The sequence below is a fragment of the Pantherophis guttatus genome, chromosome 1, assembly GCF_059756535.1.
Source record: "Pantherophis guttatus breed Tessera chromosome 1, ASM5975653v1, whole genome shotgun sequence".
NCBI lineage: Eukaryota > Metazoa > Chordata > Lepidosauria > Squamata > Colubridae > Pantherophis > Pantherophis guttatus.
Genome location: NC_142063.1, coordinates 203230764 through 203252333, shown reverse-complemented (window position 1 = coordinate 203252333; position 21570 = coordinate 203230764). Strand labels below are relative to the sequence as shown.

Sequence of the window (21570 nt, the reverse complement as noted above, 5' to 3'; positions counted from 1 at the left end):
AAAAAGAATCATGAAAACAGAATGCATGTTATCTACATGAAATCAATTATTTTTTTAATTATGAAGATGAGATAAATCCAGACTCATGCTCAGTGGAATTCCTCAGATGCTAGAGGGAAAAGTGGGATTATTTTTTCCAGTTCTTCCTCCAGGTCAGGTCCCAGATGGGGCTACTTCTGAAATTGATCCTTGATGTTTAATTTAGTTTGTGGTTAATATACTTTTGAAAAAGGTTCCATTTATCTAGACATTCTCACTAAATGTCCTTGAAATATATTAGGTCATAATCTAAAAGTGCAGATGCTAATAGTACTGTATATAAATATTCTTTTTGTTTGTTTGAACATACTGACTTTGTTATTTAGCTGCTTGTTTTGCTGACTGGAATTGTCTCTCCAACCAAGGATGCTTTTTTTCTATGATCAGCCAGTAAGAGGCACCTACAGATCCAGTTACAGGTGTGATCTATTTGTGCTATTAAGATGGTTTTGTTTATTGGTTCTTGTTTAAATTGCTTAATATTGCTGGCTGAAGCATTGATAGCCTCAGCACCACACAGTTGCCAAATTATGAAGGAAAATATTTTATATTCCTCCTAAATTGGGGATCAGTACAACTACAACTCATTTTCATGCATGTTTGATCCTCTGCTTACAAGTTCTATGACATTTTCACATAGTGTACTGTTAACAACACAAGGCTGAGTTCTTTCTTTCTAGAAAAAGGCCTAAAATCTGTCCATTTGCCTTTGAATAGGGGTGAAATCCAGCAGATTCTGGCAGGTTCTGGAGAAACAGTAGCAGAAATTTTGAGCAGTTTGGAGAACCGGTAGCGGAAATTTTGAGTAGTTTGGAGAACTGGCAAATGCCACCTCTGGCTAGCCCCAGAGTGGGGTGGGAATGGAGATTTTGTAATATCCTTCCCCCAGGGGTGGGGAGGGAATGGGGATTTTGCAGTATCCTTCTTTTGGAGTGGGGTGGGAATGGAGATTTTGCAGTATCCTTCCCCTGCCATGCCCACCAAGCCACGCCCACAGAACCGGTAGTAAAAAAAATTGGATTTCACTACTGCTTTGAATGTACTTATAGACAATACATGGAAATCAATTATTTTTAATAGAGCTGTCATAGTTCTGAAATGATCTAAAAGAAAGGTTTTGATCCTTGCATAAGGACAGCACTACTTTGCTACTCATTAAAGCAGCCCCATTTTTTTTTTAGGCTTCCAGCTTAGTAATTCCCCACCCCCATGCAGCTATCTTAAGAGTTCCAATTGACCTTTTAAAGCAGTAGCACCTTTCTTCAGGTTCATATGGGGGAAAAGATTGCAGCTGCTTTTAACAGCAGTTGAGCAATGCTGTGTTCATGTGAGTTGGAAAGCCATTCTTCAGAATCATGTTTGAACAGCCTCATTACCCACACTATTAATCATAGGAAAATAACATGGAAAATAAGTCTTATTTGAAATTAAAATAGCAAAACAACGTGAATTAAGTGGACTCTGTGTAATGCATATTTTACACATTTTTAATCACATGTGAAGCTATAGTTTTGATTCCGGTAATCGCTTCGTAGCAGGTCGGCTTAATGAGATGCTGAGGAAGTAAGAATCCATATCTTCCTGTGTCCCGAAGCTCAAAAGTGAAAGAATACTTAATACCTTGGTCGTAAGCCCAGTCATCCGAACCGCCTGGGGCTAAATCTATGAGGGAAACCAGAAGTATTAAGGACCCAAGCTCAGCAAAGGCCTGTTGATTAACAGAGGTACTTCGTGTTCTCACGGTACTTACAGATTGTCTGTGCACCAGAGCCTGCCACATAGCGGTTGTGGTATGTGTTTCTAATAGCACCAGTCACTTGGTTTGCCACCAGTTGCTGAAAAGAAGACAACTGGTTAATTAAATCATCATGGAGAACATATGTTTTAAGTCTGATCGCAAAAAGAGAGCCGTCCAAAAAAAGACTTTTATCTTGTTCTGGATGTCCATGCGCTGTCTTTAAAACTAAGTTTCCCAAGGATGGCCCAGAGATTTTGAATTCTTCACAAGATTGTAACAAAATTAAAAGATGTACATTTTTACAGAAAACAAAAAAAAGCTAAAGCTGCAAGTAAGCAGAAGAGATGTCAGTCCCAGACCTGGCGTGCTTGAGATTAAAATCCTATCTGTGGTTTACCATGATGTAAAAACTAGGCTATTGTGTGCCCATGGCTTTTTATTAATCTCCCTATTTCCAGTGATTGCATGCTTTCGAATTTTACCCTTTTGTGTCCTTTTCACAAGTTCTATTGTGTCTGTTTGCTTTGGTTCCTAGTCTGAAATCCCTTTTGTTACCAGTATATTATGGCTGACATTGTTTTCTGTGGGGGGAGGGGGGGAATCTAAAATGTGCAAGGCAACATTGACTTTCATTTAGCAAAAACAGCATAAAATGTGACTAGAAATAAATTTAATTTTGAATGTTGTTATCATTGTCCAGTAGTAGAACAGATGCTGTTGATGGACAAGCTTTTGGGTTTCCGAAAATTGAGCCTCTGCAACAGATTGTGAGATTACAGGAGAAGAGCAAAAGAAGAACATTGTCCTTGTAGGGCAGCAACTATGGAGAAAACATTGCACTCCAATTTCAAACTTGGAAGCTTTTAAGATATGTGGGCTTCAACTGCCACAAATGAGTTCAGCTCCCAAAAATGTTGGCTAGGGAATTCTGGGAGCTGAAGTCCATACCTCACGTTTGAGATAACGCTGCTCTAAATGCAGCAGTCTTTTAGTTTTGAGTTACACAGTGAAAACTCTTGAAGAGCACAGGACAAGCAAAATCCTTTTGTTAGTAAAGTCAGACAATCTCAATGTGTAGACGCTAATAACAAAGTTCTGAATCCTTGAAAGACGCCATTATTGCCGAGAGCAATTAATTGCTCACTATAGCGATCCTCAGTCTGAGGGGTTGGCCATTTGATCATTCACTTTTCTTTACAAAAATAAAAATTGATTTATTTACTTACATACTCTCTCTGGCTCCAAAATTGTTTTTGTGGGCATTCAATCTAATGCAATTGGCATTTTAATTCGTGAATTTTTTCATTAATTGTAGTAATTAAAAAGCAATACTTCATGATGAATAACATACTTCTTTCTGCATTATACTACTTTAATATAGTGTATTAAAATATCTGTTTTAATGTACTATTTCTGCTATACCTAAACATGTGACAAACCATGATTTCAGTTCTTGATTCATTCTAGTGGGATAGATTCCTTGGTTTGGCGTTTGGAGAAAGCCTGGCTTACAAACATTCATTTTAGGAGAAATACTCAACACACACATTCTTGTTTGGTCCCAATTGACATACATCCATCATATAAACTTGCTTCTGTGCCTAGCAGCTATTGTGTTATAACCTTCAATGTAATTCCCCTGTACTTAGATATGAAAGGTGCAAATGCTCTATGAATTATCTCTTACAAGAATCTGTGTATTTTTATACACTTGTTCTGAATATTCTATATTCCTCTCAGACTTGAAACATCCTTCAAAATGATAAATATAGCGGATAGATGGATACTGATCCAAAAGTCTGTTTTCTCAGTAAATAGATAAAAGCCAAAAATAAGGCCGCTGTGTTATGATTCAGTTCGGATCTGGGAATAGATAGTTGCTTGTTAAAAGAATGATCACACAGAAAGAAATTAGAAACTTTTGATTGTAGCTTATGGCAATTTTCCATTTCAGCTGAATGTAGCAAAGTATTTTATACAAAGCATGATGTATTTTTAGATCATGGTTTGATTGTTTTGTAAATAATGGCTTGTTGCATTCAAATGAAATAAGTGGTGGAGGAAGAAGCATGAAAACCAAACCGCCATCGCTATTTGCTTTTATAACATAACAATATGGCCTGCTACAACTTCTTGTTGACATTATGGGCAGGCACTCATCATCTAGCCACTTTTTCTTAATAAAGTGTCCTTTGTACTCTTTAAGGAAGAAAAAACCCAAGTCCAAAAAAATGATCGCAAAAGCCCTCCTGAGCTCAGACTTAAAGAGAGGGATTCTTACCAGCTCATCATGATCTTTAGATTGATTTCTAGTATATGAATATGGAAACAGAACCATCTGGGAGTAAGAGTGCATTGTTAGGTATGCTTTAATACAATCCTTCCGCTTTCTGAGAAAATCAGCCACAGCTTTTACTTCTGGTTCAGACTCGGGGTAAGGTCCACAGTAAGTCTCTTCACAGTCGTCTCTAGATGCACCTTTTCCTTTATTTAGGAAAAAAATAAAAGCTTTAATTAGCTTAAAATTATAGGACCCAGTGGCAACAAATGGAAAACAATTTTTAAAATTTATTTATACTAGAGCTTGAAACTGAATGAAGTCCTTATAGGTGGTGGTTGCAAATAGGTCTCAGTCTGCTACTGATAATCCTGTATTATCAGAGCATTCACCCATTTTCAGGTTGAGGCGTGTGGGCCTTTAATTCACATGAGTTGGGGTTACTGGCAAAATGTGCAAAACTTAATTTGAGTCATATTTTTAAAAAATTCTCTGTATTTAAGCAATTTCCTTTCTGGCTCCTTAAAAATTACAGTGCAAGTTGAGGACAAACATGGAAGGGCACGAATAGAGCTTTAGTATTTCCCCCCCCCAAAAAAAAAACACACACACAGGGAAGTAGTTGCCCTCTCATTGTATACTATGGTTGTTTTGTGTGTGACATTTTGCTGCTTAGCTTCACTTAAGAAAAAGACAAGCAAATCACTAGAATATAAATTGACACCAACCACACTCCTTACTAGCACTGATGATGTTACCTTGTTTGGGTAATGAAACGTCTTCAAGAAAACAAGCTCAGAGAGCACCAAGGACCCCTCACTTAAGAAAAAAGACAATTTCATTAGAGGATGAGAACAGGGTTCTGTTTGCCTCCTCCAGGTTGCAACTAACTGAAAGCATCAGAAAACCTTCATTACTGGATGAATCTATGCTTTTCTGATGGAATATATGCACCCACATTTTGTATTCTTGTACATTTTCCCAAGCTATTAAGATCTAATTCAGCCTTTTCCAGTCAAATGGTACCCCTAACCCTCACCAGCATGGACTGATGATGGTATATGTAGTCCAACACAATCTTGGGGAATCTGAGTAATTCTATGCCCTTGTATTGAAAAATAAAATTGAATTCAGTGGTGTTTAACATAGGATAAGTTTGGAGAGCATTTTATATATCAAGTGGAGTATGAAACTTGTTTTCCCCAAGTATATGTAAGTCAGTTTATACTTTATTACTGCAATAAATATTCATAGTGCCTGTGTGTATGTCCAAACAAACATCATCTTACCACACCAGCCTGCATCAAAATTGCGATTCATATCTGTCCCAATGCACTTGTTGTTGCCATGCTTTGAGCGGCTTTTTCTCCACATTCGATTCTGTAGATAACACACATATACATCCGTATATATGTAAATATGTTAATGTTAACGTCACCAATGCATAATTTGTAACCTAAAAGAAATCTCATAGCACATCATTTCACCTTCGAAAACAAGGCTTCCGAAAGAACCCCTTGTTATCACAGTGTTTTCTGAGCAGGCAGTAAATGCATTATTGTACATTTTAAGGTTGATCCACGGATGCAAGCAAATGTGTGCTTAAATGAGTCTAAAATGCTACAGTATTTGTTTTGATTGTGGGCATCATAGCCAAAGCAAAACACAGTGCAGACCAAAAGGGGAAATGCTTGAAAGAGCATGAAGTCTGGAATCTAGAACTAAGGCCACCAATGCTCCAAGGGCTGTTGGCAATCCCAACCTGGAAAAACAGATGACTCTAAGAAATCCATACTTGTTGAGCAGAAGCATCTTTCTGGTTAAACCTTGGTGAACATGTCTATTTCACTTTACAATAATTAGGCCAAGGAGAACTGGGGACCAACATTTCCCTCTCCATCCATGTACCCCATCAATTTTCCTAATGAGAGCTGCTTTTCACTTTTTTCCTCCCTGCAACAATCTGTGAGTGAGGTGAAACCGAGATTCTAGATTCACACATCGTGTTAAACATTGGTATAAGGGTTTAGACTTAGAGAAAATTGTAACCATGTGGTAAGACTCACCATGTGCTAATAGAAATAGCAAGAGCACTTAGATTTATATACCGCTTCACAGTGCTTTACAGCCCTCCCTAAGCAGTTTACAGAGTCAGCCTATTGCCCCCAACAATCTGGGTCCTATTTTACCCATCTCGGAAGGATGGAAGGCTAAGTCAACCTTGAGCCTGGTGAGATTTGAACTGCTAAATTGCAAGCAGGCAGCAGAAGTAGCCTGCAATATTGCACTCTAACCACTGTGCCACCATGGCTCAGCTAAGAACTAGCTGCATTAGAGTTTACCAGGCTTCTGAACCAAACCAGAATGTATAGCTCAAGGTTATCTGGTGTAAAGCAAAGATAGCTTGAACTAAACACTCAAGATATTTCTAAACCCATCTTGCGGATCCAAGTGAGTATCAAGCAACATATTGAAAAGTAGAATTATCTTGTGTTATTTTTCTCTATGGATGTACAGTACACTGTCAAGCAAGGCTCCTGTTGTTCATGGTACTATTCTGTGGGTCAGGATTAATTCCTAGATTTTCCCTGCTTTCACAAGGTGCAGAATTTTGTTGAGCCCCAATGAAAGAAAACTAAATGTGTAAAAAAAAAAAAAGACAAAAAAAGAAAAAGGAAAAACCTACCAAAAACCTTCTTTGATCTAGCAGAGGAATTTAATTTAGTAGACATCTGGCGAACACTGTACCCAAATAAAAAACAATATACGTTCTATTCTAACCCAAAAAAATCATGGTCAAGAATTGACATGATGTGGGTAAGCAGGAACATAGGGATGGAAATTATGTCAGCAGAAATCACACCAAATGTCTGGGCAGACCACAATCCGCTAGAAATTAGATGGAAAAACCTTTATAAAAGAGGAAATAAGAGATAGAGACTAAATTTACAATTCCTGAGAGATAAGCAAAATATTGCGAAAGTAAAGGGAGAACTAAAATCCTTTTTTGAGGAGAATGAAAAGGAGCCAACTGCCCAAGGAATAATATGGGATGCAATGAAGGCGTACCTGAGAGGCCTGACAATATCTTATGGGTCACACAAAAGCAAAGAAAAAAAAGTTACAGAAGGAACTGTTGGACGAATTAGGAAAAGCGGAGAAGATAGCGGAGCAAAGCCCAGGCAATGAGGCAGCTAAAGAAAATTGGATGATCCTACGACATAAATTAAACATTCTAGATCTGGAGGAATTGGCGTATAAGATAAAACAGACCAAACAATACTATTTTGAAAATGCAAACAAACCGGGCAGGTGGCTCTCCTATAGGTTAAAAAAAAGAGAAAGAGAAAGGGATTATATATCAGCTGGAAGATTCAGAGGGACATATTGTGAATAAACAAGAAGACAAATTAGAGATTATTCAAGAGTACTACGCTACTCTATATGAAGAGGAAGGCATTCCAAAAGAAAAAGTGGATAAATACCTATCGGAAGAAACACTCCCATTAATAGGGGAGGACGAGAGAGAAATGCTTAACAAAGAAATTACAATGACGGAGTTAAAGATGGCGATATCGAAACTTAAAAAGAACAAATCACCTGGCCCAGATGGATTCCCAGGAGAATTATACAAAAACCCAGATTTAGAGGAAATTCTTCTACCAAAATTGCTAGAAATCTACAATGAGGCCCTGACAAAATCCAAAATACCGGAATCATGGCGGGAGGCATACATTACACTCCTCCAAAAAGAAGGTGCAAATCAAAAATTGATAAAAAATTATAGACCTATCTCACTTCTCAATATGGATTATAAGATCTATATGAGTGTTATAGCAGGAAGGTTAAAGATAATCCTGAATAATTGGATACATAGCGACCAAAATGGATTCCTTCCTGGGAGACAGATAAGAAACAATACAAGGATAGTAATAAACATACTGGAATATTATGAGGCACACCCGAATAAAGAAATAGCATTGGTCTTTTTAGATGCCCAGAAGGCTTTCGACAATTTGAATTGGGACTTTATGATACAACAGATTAAAAAGATTAATTTTGGTCCAAATTTCGAAAACACAATAACCACAATATATGAAAAACAAAGAGCCAACATTTTACTTAATGGAGAATTGACAAAAACTTTCCAAATTAGAAAGGGGGTGAGACGAGGGTGTCCCTTGTCACCACTTTTGTATATATTAGCCCTAGAAGTTCTATTAAAAAGGATTAGAGACAATAATGGAATCAAGGGATTGACAATTAGAAAGGAGACATATAAGACTCAGGCATTTGCTGACGATGTGGCCCTTATTATGGAGGAGCCATTAGAAACAGGCGTTAAAATACTGGAAGAATTGGGTAAATATGGAGAGGTAGCCGGCCTTAAATTAAATAAAACCAAAACCAAACTGCTAACCAAAAATATGACTGAGGAACGAAAGAAAGCACTTGAAGAAGCAATGGGGCTCCAAATAGGCAAGAAGATAAAATATCTGGGGGTGTGGATATCGGCAAGGTGTTCGGCCCTTAAGGAAGACAATTATGTGCCCTTAATTAGAAATATTAAACAGGACCTAGAAAAGTGGGGAAAGCTCCAGGTATCATTTTTAGGCAGGATCGCAGCAATAAAAATGAGCGTGTTACCAAAGTTGCTATACCTGTTCCAAACTGCCCCTATTAAATTGGACAAAAATTCTTCTCGGAACTTAATTCTATCATAAGAAAATTTATTTGGGGTGGGAAAAAATCTAGGATTGCGATAAGAAATTTGCAAGACAAAAAGGATAGAGGTGGGTTTGGACTCCCAGTATGGGAAATGTACCACAAAGCACCGAATTTGGTCTGGTTGAAGGAATGGGCAACTCTGGAAAATAAAAGACTCCTGATTTTGGAAGGGCATGATCTACAGAGGGGCTGGCATGCCTTCCTCTGGGACATGGGGAAAAGAGCAAGGACATATTTTCATAGCCATAAAATAAGGGATACACTAATACAGACATGGGGTGAAATAAGACGGAAACAATATACAAAAGTCCCGAGATGGCTCTCCACAATGGAGGCCATGATATATCCTAACTTATTGGAATTGGGGAAAATGGTCAAATATAAAGAGATATTAAATGGGGGAGGAAACCTTAAAACAAATGAAGAACTGGAAAAACAGGGCATCCACATTGATTGGTGGCCGTATGCACAAATAAAGTCCCGGTATAAAAAGGACAAGGAGGAGTTTGGCATTGAGATAGGTACTAACGGATTCGATAAGATATGCATGGGAACAGACAACAAAATATTAGTGAAATTATACAACTACTTGTTGGAATACGATATGATGGAAGAGGTGGTTAAGGAACAGATGATAGCATGGGCCAAAAACATCGGACAGAGTATAAATTTAAACGAATGGGACACAATCTGGAATAGCAACCTTAAAATGACTAGGGCGGTGACCTATAAGGAAAACCAATATAAGATGCTGTACAGGTGGCACCTAGCCCCGGCCAGGATAGCTAAAATATATCCCAACATGAGTCCCAATTGTTGGAAATGTGGCCATCACCAAGGCACCTACTATCATTGCTGGTGGACCTGCCCCCAAGTGAAAAAATTTTGGAAAATGATCTGGAAATGGCTTATGGAAATAGTAAAAGAAAATATGGATTTTGAACTAAAGATCTTTCTCCTGGGAATCCTGAAAACAGAATACGAAAAAAAGAAGTACCTAATTACACATATAACGACAGCAGCAAGAATAACCTGCGCTCAGTATTGGAAGGAGAAAAAACCACCACCCGAAGAACAAGTAATCAGGAAAATATTAGAGTATGCTGAAATGAACAAGCTAACATTAGAACTTAACGAAAGAGAGAACACGGAGTATTATAATGTGTGGGAGTTGTGGTACGAATGGATAGAGAAAAGAAACAAAAAGTGAAATTTGAGAAGTATTAAGGTTAATTAATAATGATCATAAAGAGTTAACTATTACCATGTACATTACTGAACTAAGGTTGTAATCTACGTAAATAACAAGTAAACAATATTTATATAACTGTATATAATTAACTGTATATAATTACCTGTAATAATACCCAAACTATATACAAGCAAAGATACAATACTATGTAAATAATATGTAAATAATTTAACACCACGGAACCGAAAAATGCAGAATTGTATTTCTATATTTTCACAATAAAAACCAATTAAAAAAAAAGAAAAAAAAGAAATCTAAATGTGAAACTCATTGCTAAGTTTGAAACTTACACGAAATAAATTGTTCCTGCATCTGGCACAAGATTATCACAGGAAAATAAATTTATAAAAGTATTCTTTCAATAAGTATATAGTACTTACAAAGTAATTACACTTAATAAATATAGTGAGCATCTACCCTGTTTCCCCGAAAATAAGACATCCCCTGATAATAAACCCAATCGGGCTTTTGAGTGCATGCGCTAAAATAAGCCTCCCCCTGAAAATAAGCCCTCCCCAAAAACATTTAAACACAGAGCTGGAAATCAGGTAAGACGGCAAGAGGAGCCCCATCTTGCTCCACGTGCCCCAAAATAATAAGACCTCCCCGAAAATAAGGCCAAGCACTTATTTTAGGGTTCAAAAAAATATAAGACAGGGTCTTATTTTTGGGGAAACATGGTAATTAGAACCAGCATCTAATTTAGAACCAAGATCTAATTCACAGAAAATAGGGTCAAAGAATGAATTATTCTGTAAAAATTGAAATTAGAGAATATTTTATGTGTGATCTAGCAGGAAATTTTCATTCCTTCCTCTAGTAACATAAAAAAAAAGAGGCAATCCTACAATACAAAGCTTATTGATTTGAATACTGTTTTATGATGCATAAGGTAATGCAACATTGTAACAAGTCATCTCAATGTAGATTATTTGGACTTTCAAACTTTCCAGACCAAATTTCATATATCTAGAAAAATTTTATACTTACAGTACTCCATGTATACTCATAACCATCCACATTCATTATTGGCATGACATAGAAATCAAGGTTCTGTAGGAGTCTTGCCATTATTACATCCCTGTTTAGAAATTGTGTAACCTAGAAGTGGATGCAAATATAAGATTTAATGGAAACTGCTGAGCAGTTTGCTATATCCAGTCAATTATTAAGGCATAATTCTATGTAGAGGGGTTGCAACCTACTCATTTTTAGTACTCATTTTGCTACCTCTGGTAAACAATTGTGCTTCACCAACAGCATGTGTCTGATCCCACTAAATAATTATAGAGAAATTTCTCCTGCACTTGTTGGAATTCTCTTTCCCCTTTTCCTCTAAGAGCTCAAGGCAGCATACATAGGACTGGAAACAATTTATAGGTGAGAAGAAATAGAAGAATAACTTATCCCGACTCCTATCACTTTTTGTCCTGTTTTCAGAACTGAGGACAGACTTCTTGTGCCCATCTTCGCAACATAGTACTAGTCAGTTATGTTGTATTACAACTCCCACCATACTAAGTCAATGGATGATAAAGAAGACAGCTTAACACAAGCAGAGCGCAGTAGACTGAAGAAGGAGAAGGAGTCCCTGCCAGATTTTACTCCGCTAGTTGTCGTCAACTATAGAAGGCGATGCTCATCTCTGTTTCAAGGCCATTGAGCCAGGGCTCTCTGAAGACATTTCCATGGTCATATGGCCAGCATGATGTTATGGAGCACTGTTATCTTTCCACTGTAGGGTACCTATTTATCTACTTGTATTTGCATGCTTTTGAACTGCTAAATTGGCAGGAACTGGGGCGAGGATGGGAACTCATTCTGTTATGTGGCTGGGCTGCTGGCTTTTCGGCCAACAAGCCCAGCATCTTAACCACTGAGCCACCACACCACTGAAGGAGGAGAAGGCATGCCTTTTTTTTTAAAAAAAGCAACCTTTTATAATATAAGGCTCTGAATTATGTAATCACCATAAAAAATTTCCCACTGTGCCTCAGAGTCACTCTATGGGCGAAGTTTAAAAATGAGTAGATCTAATTGCTTACTAGTTATCACTTCTCACTTCTTGGGTTAATGATTTACCCTATGTCCTGTAGGATCCCATGAAGAATGAGGAATTCTACCAGGGACAGACCAATTCAATAGACATTGAACTGGTTTTGTATACTTTTAATCTGTTCCCTGCTTTATCCTTCTAAGCCAATTTATGCAAAAGCATAATGCGTGGAATTAACCCATTACCTGAATTTGCATAGTATGATAAATTCCATGACTTGATCTCTTGTCACACACTAGGCTTAAATGGTTGGCTAGTTTATGGATCAGGGTGTTACATGAACACAATCACGGTTGACCTACTGACTTTTTTGTCCTCTGTAATGGTATGTGGGAATGACCTTTGGAAACGAGGAAGAGCTGCAGCCAGAGGGATGGTCAGATAAGAGAAAATGTAGCCCACAGCAGGAAAGAGGAGATGCCAACCATCTCAGAAGAGACCCTCCCTAGTTTCTTGGGCTGTAAGGTGACGGGAGAAATGTACTTTCAGGTGTGCAAGGTTGATGTCAGCCTTACATGGTAGCGCATCCAAACAACAAGCACATCCAGATGAATTAATTCTATTTTATTGTAAGTTTTTACTTTCATTAACAGAATCTCCCTTTATTTTTGTCTCAGCCTTCTTCTACCTTCTCTTTAAAATAAATAAAAGACTCCAAGCTCCTTGGGAACGAGAACTCATGTTTATTTATCAAATTCTGAAAAGCACCACCCTTTTCCTTTTATACTTCGGTGGGTATGTAATGTATGTGCAAGTTAGTAAATACTTTAAAAAAAAAAACACCATCAACTTACATGTCCTATAAACCAGAGACAACAAGCTGGCGAAACCCATTCCCTTGCATGGATTCCACAATCGATCCAGATGGCATTTTTGGGAGTTCTGCTTCTACTCGAAAGCTAATAAAAAGGAATTTAATAGCATAGGTTCTCAAGAAGACATATGGCTACTTGATCCCATTGATTATCCTAAATCAACATTACTTATAAAATAATTTCCAAAATAACATGTCACTTTAAAGTTTTGATATCAGTGCAACAAGCAAAAAAAATTAAAATTGTCTCTCTCCTGAAAATAAAATCAAAATCCAGTGGAAAGAAAATAGTAGGGCAGTTTTCAGCTCTCTTAACTCCATTTTCTCAAGTCGTTTTGGTTGTAACTAGGCGTACCCACTTGGCATGTCCAGAGGGCAGTGGTGAAATCCAATTTTTTTTACTATTGGTTCTGTGGGTGTGGCTTGGTGGGTGTGGTGTGGCTTGGTGGGCATGACAGGGGAAGGATACTGCAAAATCTCCATTCCCATCCCACTCCTGGGGGAAGGATATTGCAATATCTCCATTTCCACCCCACTCTGAGGCCAGCCAGAGGTGGTATTTGCTGATTCTCTGAACTGCTCAAAATTTCTGCCACTGGTTCTCCAGAACCTGTCAGAACCTGCTGGATTTCACCCCTGCCAGAGGGGTTCCCAAACTGCCTTGATTCCACCTCTGCCTGGTTCCCTGTTCCAGATAGCATTTCACCCTCAGAAGAAATTGTGAGGTTTGGCCAAACATACCTTCAAAACATAAAGTGGACGTTTATCAAAAGAAGATCCAATATGTATCTTTTGGATGACATCAGGATGTCTTGCAACTATTTCATCCATCCATGTATATATCTAAAAGATAAAATGGCTCTTTCACCAGAGATAGGGCATTTAAAATTTTTGAAGCAAAACTTCCTTCTATTATTTCATCAGTTAATTCCAGATGACATCAATAGGATCCCAACTACTATTCATGTCTTTCCTAATTTTTTCCAGGGTGATTGTATATTGAGCACAGACTATACCAGGTTCTACGAAGTTGGGATACAATAAATATTTCTGAAGGTCAGAACAGCCATTTAAGCAATTTGTGTGTTCCAACAATTAAAAGAATAATGGAAGAGGCAGGAAAAAGCAATTGGTGTGACCTAACTCTGTTTCTGCAATATAGTTACAACAATATCAAGTTAGCTTACTTTACAGGCTTAATGTAATGATTTGAAGAAGATAAAACATGGATATTGTCAGGCCTGGAAGCCATCTTTTGCGTATTTTAAAGCCGAATTTTTTTATTGTTGTCAAAAAGGGTTTTGAGCTGATTAAAAGCATTACATTAGTGATACAAGATATGGGTCATAAAACTCGGGGACCAATTACATCAAGTCTTACCACTTTTAGAGAATTAAATTATATAGTGTATGAAAAGAAGCATAAATTTGGACTTGTCATAAAAATAAGGGACAAAATGACAATAATTGGATCTTTCTCTAGCAAACCATAATGAATTACTTTAAAGGCCTTATGAAAAAACCTCAACCTTAACAGTCTTCCCAAAAACCTCCAAGGAAGATACCATTATAATTTTAGGCTGGGTGGTGGTGGGGTCACATTTTCCTCTTAACTGCAATTTACACCAATTGCAGTTTCCAAGCACAAATCCAATTCTTAAAAAGTGGTCTAGGGTAATGGTGATGAAGGTATGCGCTCCAGTAGGACCCCACTTGGTAAACCAGCCAAATATGGGTGAAGGTTCCTCCTTATCATCCTACTCTCCTTCCATGAATTCAGGAAAACTCCTAAGTTGCAGGTTCAAGTTGCAGCCAATCAGATGGCCTCTTGAGAAATAGCAACTCTTCCAATTCAATTTGGTCAATTGCACGGAGCAATTATTGGCTCATGGCATCCAGGGAAGATGTTTGTTAGTTGACCTAAACAATCTTATGACTATTTCACTATGAAATCCTTGGTTAGTAACTCCCTGAGAACCTACCACAGTTTTAGGAATAAAGGGACCAGTTACACCAAGTCTTACCACTTTTAGAGAATGATATTGCTGATAGAATGAAATAGAACTGCGGGGGGTAACAGTGTCATTGACAGTTTGTAGGTCAATAATTTTCTGAACATCTTGCAGAGAAACTCTGAAAAGAAAGAGCAAAACGGTTCCCCATCTTTAATTTAAAAAAAAAACATGGCTTGATAGTATCCTACTCGCAGGCGTGGAGAACAGGACAGAAAACATCATACCTGAATAAAATGGCAGATCGGTTAAGCTCCGCTTTCACATGATCTACATCAGAAACATTGACGTAAAAATGTACATCCTTATTCCTTACAATGTTTTCAGGGGAGGCAGGTTGCCAAAGCACAATCTGTTTTGAAATGAAAGAGAACGACAAACAGAATGGGGTAATTACTTGTTATACTTTCTTGTGGCAATCCGTTCTATCTTGCAGCCTTTACTTTCTGCTCTTTTTATGCAAAATATTTTGAGAGAAGTAGTTGGGGGTTTCCTTTCTACTTGTTCTGGAACTAAACTCAAAACTAGTAAGGTAGAAAACTAGTAATTTTCTGTCCTATCTACCTTGGTTTTGCTACTTCGATTTACATATTAATTCTCATTGCATGATATTAACTATCTAATATAAATTGCATGATGCAATAATGATGTTCCCATTGCCAGCATGTTAAGTATTCTGTACATGCATATTCCTATAAATACATTAACTAAGGGGATATCACAAATCTTTATTTACTCCCTGCTAATCTGTGTTTTTACTTCAATTCTACATCAGTCTAGGAATAGCTTTCAACTCCCCTCTTTTGCAAAATCTTCCACAATTCTAGCTTGTTCGTTTTATTATACACTTTTTTCTATCAATAAATGTAATCTATCTTTCTCACATTCAAATACTTTTCAGTGATCCACTGGCACAAAACTGCAGGGCTCTTCCTGAATTTTGCTGGCACACCTAACTCATTAATTCCCACACTCACCCCCCCACCTCCCACCCACCCAGTTTTTGCATGTACTCTTGCTACCTTCACCTTTGTGTAGGGGAACAATAAAAACATTCTTCCAGTTGCCAGACAGAGATGCAATCTTCACATATACTTTTGGTAAGGGCTGAAAATGGCAACCTGACAAGTAAGGATAGACCAGAACTATTGTGTAAAGATGGAAGAGATGCTAATCTTAGAGGCTGGGAAACATATGGCTTAGAATTCATTGGTTCAAAACAACTGGAGAAAAAAAAAAGACTAGGATTAACTCTTAGGGCTGAGGTACACATATATAGGGTTTGATTCCTGTGCTCTTCTATTTTCTGAGCATGTATGACGTGGTGGTACCTTCCATAAACCTATTTAAGTAGCTGCATTTCTGCAAGTGTCAACTTACTGAAGAAAGGAGGCTACTCACTGCTCTGATTGTTAGAGAAAAACTGACACAGGTAAAGCATGTTGCAAAGCCAGTTTCACCTTTTAATCATAAGCAAACCAGCTCCCTATTTTAACATTCATCCGCCTTCTCTCTATAGATCTATAGCCTTCTTGCTTTTCAACTTTCTCACAGCATTATTTCATAATATTATTTTCTTGGACATTAACAGTTGTAGCATTCATTTCAATCCTACTCTTCAATATATCTCTAGCATTTTCTTTTCTTTTCTTTTCTTTTGGGGCGGGGCGGGTGTCTTCTTTGCCCATTTCCAAAACAAAATGTCAGTTCCTTGCGATCCTTCACAATATTCTGTTAATCTCTTTTTTCTCAGTATGCATCGTATGTATTTTTGAATCCTTTTTGCAGCAATTATTTTTCTATGTGCTTTTCGTCACCCTCTTTCATATCAATATTCCATCAAGCATACTTTCTCATAAAGACTATTAGTGTAACTCCACACATTTCTTTGTGGTGATGATTCAGATTTCATGTAGCTGCCTACTCCAGTGGATGTATAACTCTTCATTTTGTTCCAAGCAATTTCTACATCCTCTTTATTTACTATGCATTTTATTAGATTAATCTGTCCGCCAATATATTTTTATAAATATATTGAGGAATGGATTAATATATACATATATAAATTTTCTTTTCCTGCAGTTATTCTACTTTCGCTCCTTTGTTTCACCTTTTCTCCCTTCTGTGTCCATTTTTTTTCTTAAACTCCATTCAAAATACTACCAAAAATGGTCGTAAATGAGTACTATATTCTGACTAGGTTTATATATCACCTTAAGCTGTTGATCATTAATCAATCACAATTGGCTGAGTTTGTGCTAAACTGTTTATTAACCAACATGGCTCATTTCACATCACATTAAGCCAAAAGCAAATTCAACCCATTATAGTTTAATGCAATGTGAAAACCCAGCTTTTCTGCACTATATTCAAGATTTGCCAAAAGCTATTACCTCAAAAGCAGTGGTCAGATTCCGTAGAATGTCTGCTTCTCTGTCAGATTTTGGTAAAGCCCACAAAACCTGATCACTGAAAGAGAAAGAATGAGAATGCAAAAATCTGAGCTGCAGGAACCATGGACCGAAATTATGAGTTTCCCATTCTGAACGACTGAGCAGCCATGAATATACAAAAGAGCCATGATGGCGCAGTGGTTAGAATTCAGTATTGCAGGCTAATTCTGCCCACAGCTAGGAGTTCTATCCTCACCGGCTCAAGGTTGACTCAGCCTTCCATCTTTCTGAGGTTGGTAAAATGATAACCCAGATTGTTGGGGGCAATAGGCTGACTCTGTACGCCACTTAGAGAAAGCATTGTGTAGTTGTATATAAGTCTAAGTGCTATTGCTAGTGCTATAGACTCCATATAATGTTGCAAGGAGCCATTCCAGGAGCTTTGGCCCATCTAGCATGTTTTGGAATAGCCCACATTGACTGGGGAAGTCCAACTGACTTGCTGGAATGGGAGTCTGGGTGAAACTGGAAAAATATTGTGCATTTCTCATGGTATATGGTGTATGTGATGATTTGAGCTTCTGCATGTCTTTGCCTTAAAGTCAGGAATCCTACATAGATGTAGAAGCCTACCAAACTGGAAACTCACTATGATCAAATGAAATGTCTGAAGGAACCACATAATCCTGAAGTTGCAGCTAAATATACTGCCCTACAAGCCACATTAATCCATGTTGGCTTATCCAAATGTGACTTTGAAGAGAGTTATGATTAGATATACAAGTAGTCCACGACTTATGACATCAACTGAGCCCAAAATTTATGTTGTTAAGTGAGGCATTTGTTAAGTGAGTTTTGCCCCATTTTACGACCTTTCTTGCCACATTTATTAAATGAATCAGCATAGTTGATAAAATAGTAACACGGTTGTTAAGTGAATCTGGTTTCCCCATTGATTTTGCTTTGGAAAAACTGGACACGTGAATGAGGGAACTGCACATTTGTTTTTGTTTTTCCATCATTGTGACACTGCAATTAGGTCATTACATCTGTTTTATTTCCTAAGTCCATTTTTATTAAAATGAAAAGTCCCTATCACTTATAAATCACTTCATTGTGAAATCAAGAGTCAGTATGAGCTAAAAAAACATGACTTTTATGAAATCGGAAACCTCATGAAACTTGGTTCCTGAAACCATATTTGTTAAAGGATGGTCTCTGCCCTTCTTTCCTGGAAGCACCTAATCCCCAATTCTGCTTACTGGAACCATATAGCTAGTAACGCCTCTATTTTAATTTTTTTTTTTGGTAATATACAAGTTTAGAGACCATCTATGTCACTCACAGAGCAATTATTTATATGGTCTCTCCTCCTGGTGGCTATTGATGTTGTATGGACCACCACTGCTTGACTCCTGGCTATCTGGGAGTAATTTTCTTCTCTGTTGAATAGAACACAAGAGGACTTGCCAAGGAAATCAGCTTGTTTGATAACTCCAGCTAATAGGCTTGAGCTTCAGGTCAACAAACTAAAATGCTGGGTCTTGATTTAGCTTTGTGCTTGTTATAACAAAGCTCTGCTTGCCTGTCTGAAGGCAATTTTCTGCCAACAGAAGTATGATGGGTGGTGAAACCAGTTGATCTGGGACAAGGTTTTGGCTAGCAATGGATGAGGTTGTTTGGTGAGTCCTTCTAGGCTTCAGATGAAGTATAAAGCAGAGGTTGGAGTGAGCTGTGGTTCATGGCCTCTCTCTCCTCTTTTGCTGCAAGTTCACATGGACGTCTGGTTCTTCGGATGAGAAGGATGAGAATAATCTCTCCTGATTATGATTAGAAGCACTGAAGGCCACCAAGAAATCAGCAGAACCAAATGGAAATCCCCCTTTTCCAAGACCTCACTTAAATCACCACCAGGGTGGTCAAGACTGTTTAAACCTTAAAATTGGGCAAAGTACTTAGCGATAAATTGATTGAAAGACATTTAATCATTTGCATCCTATTTTACTTGGAGTTGAGATGACATGCTTCCCAAAGCCTATAACAGCTATATAGTTAATTTAACATCTATAAAAATGTAGAGAGTCAGTGTGTTTTGTTAATTTTAATTTTAAAATATTTTTATTGGTTTTATTACACTAATGCATGTAGACTCAAAACCTAAGTCCTCAATAAGGTTAGTGAGATATTGGGCTTGAATTTCACTCGAGGCAGTTGGATAACTTTGTAAAGATAATGGAAACTTCTATAACTGAAATTGTTCTGCTGATGGAACAAATATTGCCACTGAACCTCAGAACTAAGTAATACCCCTTCCTGATCATATTCCAACTGTGAGAAATCATCTGGTGCACTTCTCATTATAGCTTCATCAGAAAATGGAACTGAAGACTTCTGAGGGTGTGATTATATTGTTACAAAGTTACATTCTTGGATATAATCTGTTTGTTGCATGTTTTTCAAATTTAAATCATCTATGCATAGATCTATCAGCAGAGTGAAATTCCTTCTCTCCCAATCTTTCCACTCCACCAGGCACCTGCCATTGTGCAAGTCTTGAATTTTTGGCTTCAGTCATGTTGTTCTGGACAAAGGGAATTTCCCCATTGCCCCAAACCAACCACATGAGGAAGTTGGAACCTGACATGATCAAATCCAGCAGGTGATGGTGCTGTGGAAACATAAGGGAGGAACAACCTCTTTCTCAGCTGATGGGTTGCCATTCATCCCTGAAACTGGAGCCTTCAGTGATGAAATGATTATCAAAGTTTCAAAACAATGAGCTGATTCTAAAACTGTGATTATGTCATTCTCAATATTAGGTGATTCACATGATCTCTCTGGGAACAACCATGCAGTCTGTTCTTGGGTAATGGATCAGCCAGATTTAGGCAGGAAGAGCACCTAAGTGATAAGATTAAGGCTGCATCCAGTGGTGAAATGTAAAATTTGTTACTACCGGTTCTGTGGGCGTGACTTGATGGTGGTGGGTAATGTGACTGGGTGGGCATGACCAATTTTTTTTGTTTTAACTTTTAAAACCATTTTTTCTACAACCTCTTCGGCGAAAGGCTTTTTAAAAAACTCAGCTTGGATCATCAGAGGCGTTTAAAAGAAAAAAAGGTTTTTTTCTTTTAAAAGCCTTTGACAATCATCAGAGGCTTTTTTTTTTTTTACTTTTAAAAGCATTTTTTCCGCTGAAGAGGTTGTAGAAAAAATGCTTTTAAAAGTAAAAAAAAACAGCCTCTGATGATTGTGAGATTCAGCTGGGCATGGGGGGGGGGCGGGGGCAGGGATTTTTTGCTACTGGTTCTCCGAACCACCCGCCTCCATCGCTACCGGATCGGGCGATCCCATCTGAACCGGGAGCATTTCACCCCTGGCTGCATCCCTGAATAAACATATAAAATACAAGGACTAGAGAGAGTAAAGCATTCACTTGTATGGAATCCATTCGCAACAGTTTCGAGCAAAAATGAGATTTAACATCCAAGGAAAAATAGTGCATATAATAAATTCACATGTTAATCCACATATAAAATGAGTTTAAGGATTCCAGTTTGATGGCTAAGTTTATCTATTTTATCTATTGAAGAGAATATATCCTATTGCAATATAAAGTTTTTGATTAACTTATTAATAACTGTTATGTTTTAAAGTTTATTATTAACCTATTAAAGTTTATTTTCTTCTGGAAAGTCCCTTCCAATGATTTATCGAAAATTTGGGACCTAAATGTTAAGAAATAATTGATCATTAAATCATTAAAAAGTTAGCAGAAACCTAATTGTTATGCTTCTCTCAAGTAAGTCAACTTGACAGAAGAAAAACAAGGAAAAGGATATAGTATTGTTTTTATAAAATATATATTCTGTTTCAATCAGGAGGAAGAGAGTCGTTTCCTAATTTTAGGTGGCAATTTTTAAAAACTTTACTCTAAATTGACTTGTTAATAGACAGTTGTGCTCCGGTTTGAGTTTAGTCTCACTGTGCATATATTGGCATTAAATTGATATGTATTTATCTATGCTACAAGTTTCTCATTATGGGTCTTCTCTTCTCCACATAATCATTTGGCAGTATAAAGTTCTGATCTCTACATCCATTTGGGCCTATGTCCTTATTTTCTGAAAACATTTCCTATCTTTTTCACTAAAAGATAAATACGTACCTCTGGGAAGCAGAAACAGAGGTCCTTTGATTGAAGATTGATATCAAACAAAAAAGGAAAAACTTTAGAGCAGCCATTTGCAATGAAACCAAG

The 21570-nt window shown here is 37.5% G+C and overlaps 1 protein-coding gene across 1 annotated transcript; it reads right to left on the bottom strand.

The window, feature by feature from the left end:
- Nucleotides 1-1489: 1489 nt before the first annotated feature.
- CPB2 (carboxypeptidase B2) lies at nucleotides 1490-21570 on the bottom strand. Its single transcript, XM_034432275.2, has 11 exons — nucleotides 21478-21570; nucleotides 17310-17385; nucleotides 15144-15268; nucleotides 14929-15037; nucleotides 13647-13748; nucleotides 12886-12990; nucleotides 11026-11136; nucleotides 5345-5435; nucleotides 4059-4261; nucleotides 1790-1874; nucleotides 1490-1701 (listed from the first exon to the last, which is right to left on the bottom strand). Exons 1-11 carry the CDS (start codon nucleotides 21552-21554, stop codon nucleotides 1517-1519), a joined length of 1269 nt encoding a protein of 422 aa, XP_034288166.2. The 5' UTR covers nucleotides 21555-21570; the 3' UTR covers nucleotides 1490-1516.

What these genes read in the sequence shown, in the direction of transcription:
- CPB2 (XM_034432275.2), bottom strand. Translation starts at nt 21,554, where the DNA reads ATGGCTGCTCTAAAGTTTTTCCTTTTTTGTTTGATATCAATCTTCAAT. An exon ending in AATATCATTCTCTAAAAGTG is followed by an intron (nt 13,749 to 14,928) that starts GTAAGACTTGGT and finishes TTTATCTTTTAG; the next exon opens with ATATATACATGGATGGATGA. An exon ending in ATGAGTATACATGGAGTACT is followed by an intron (nt 5,436 to 11,025) that starts GTAAGTATAAAA and finishes TGTTATCTACAG; the next exon opens with AATCGAATGTGGAGAAAAAG.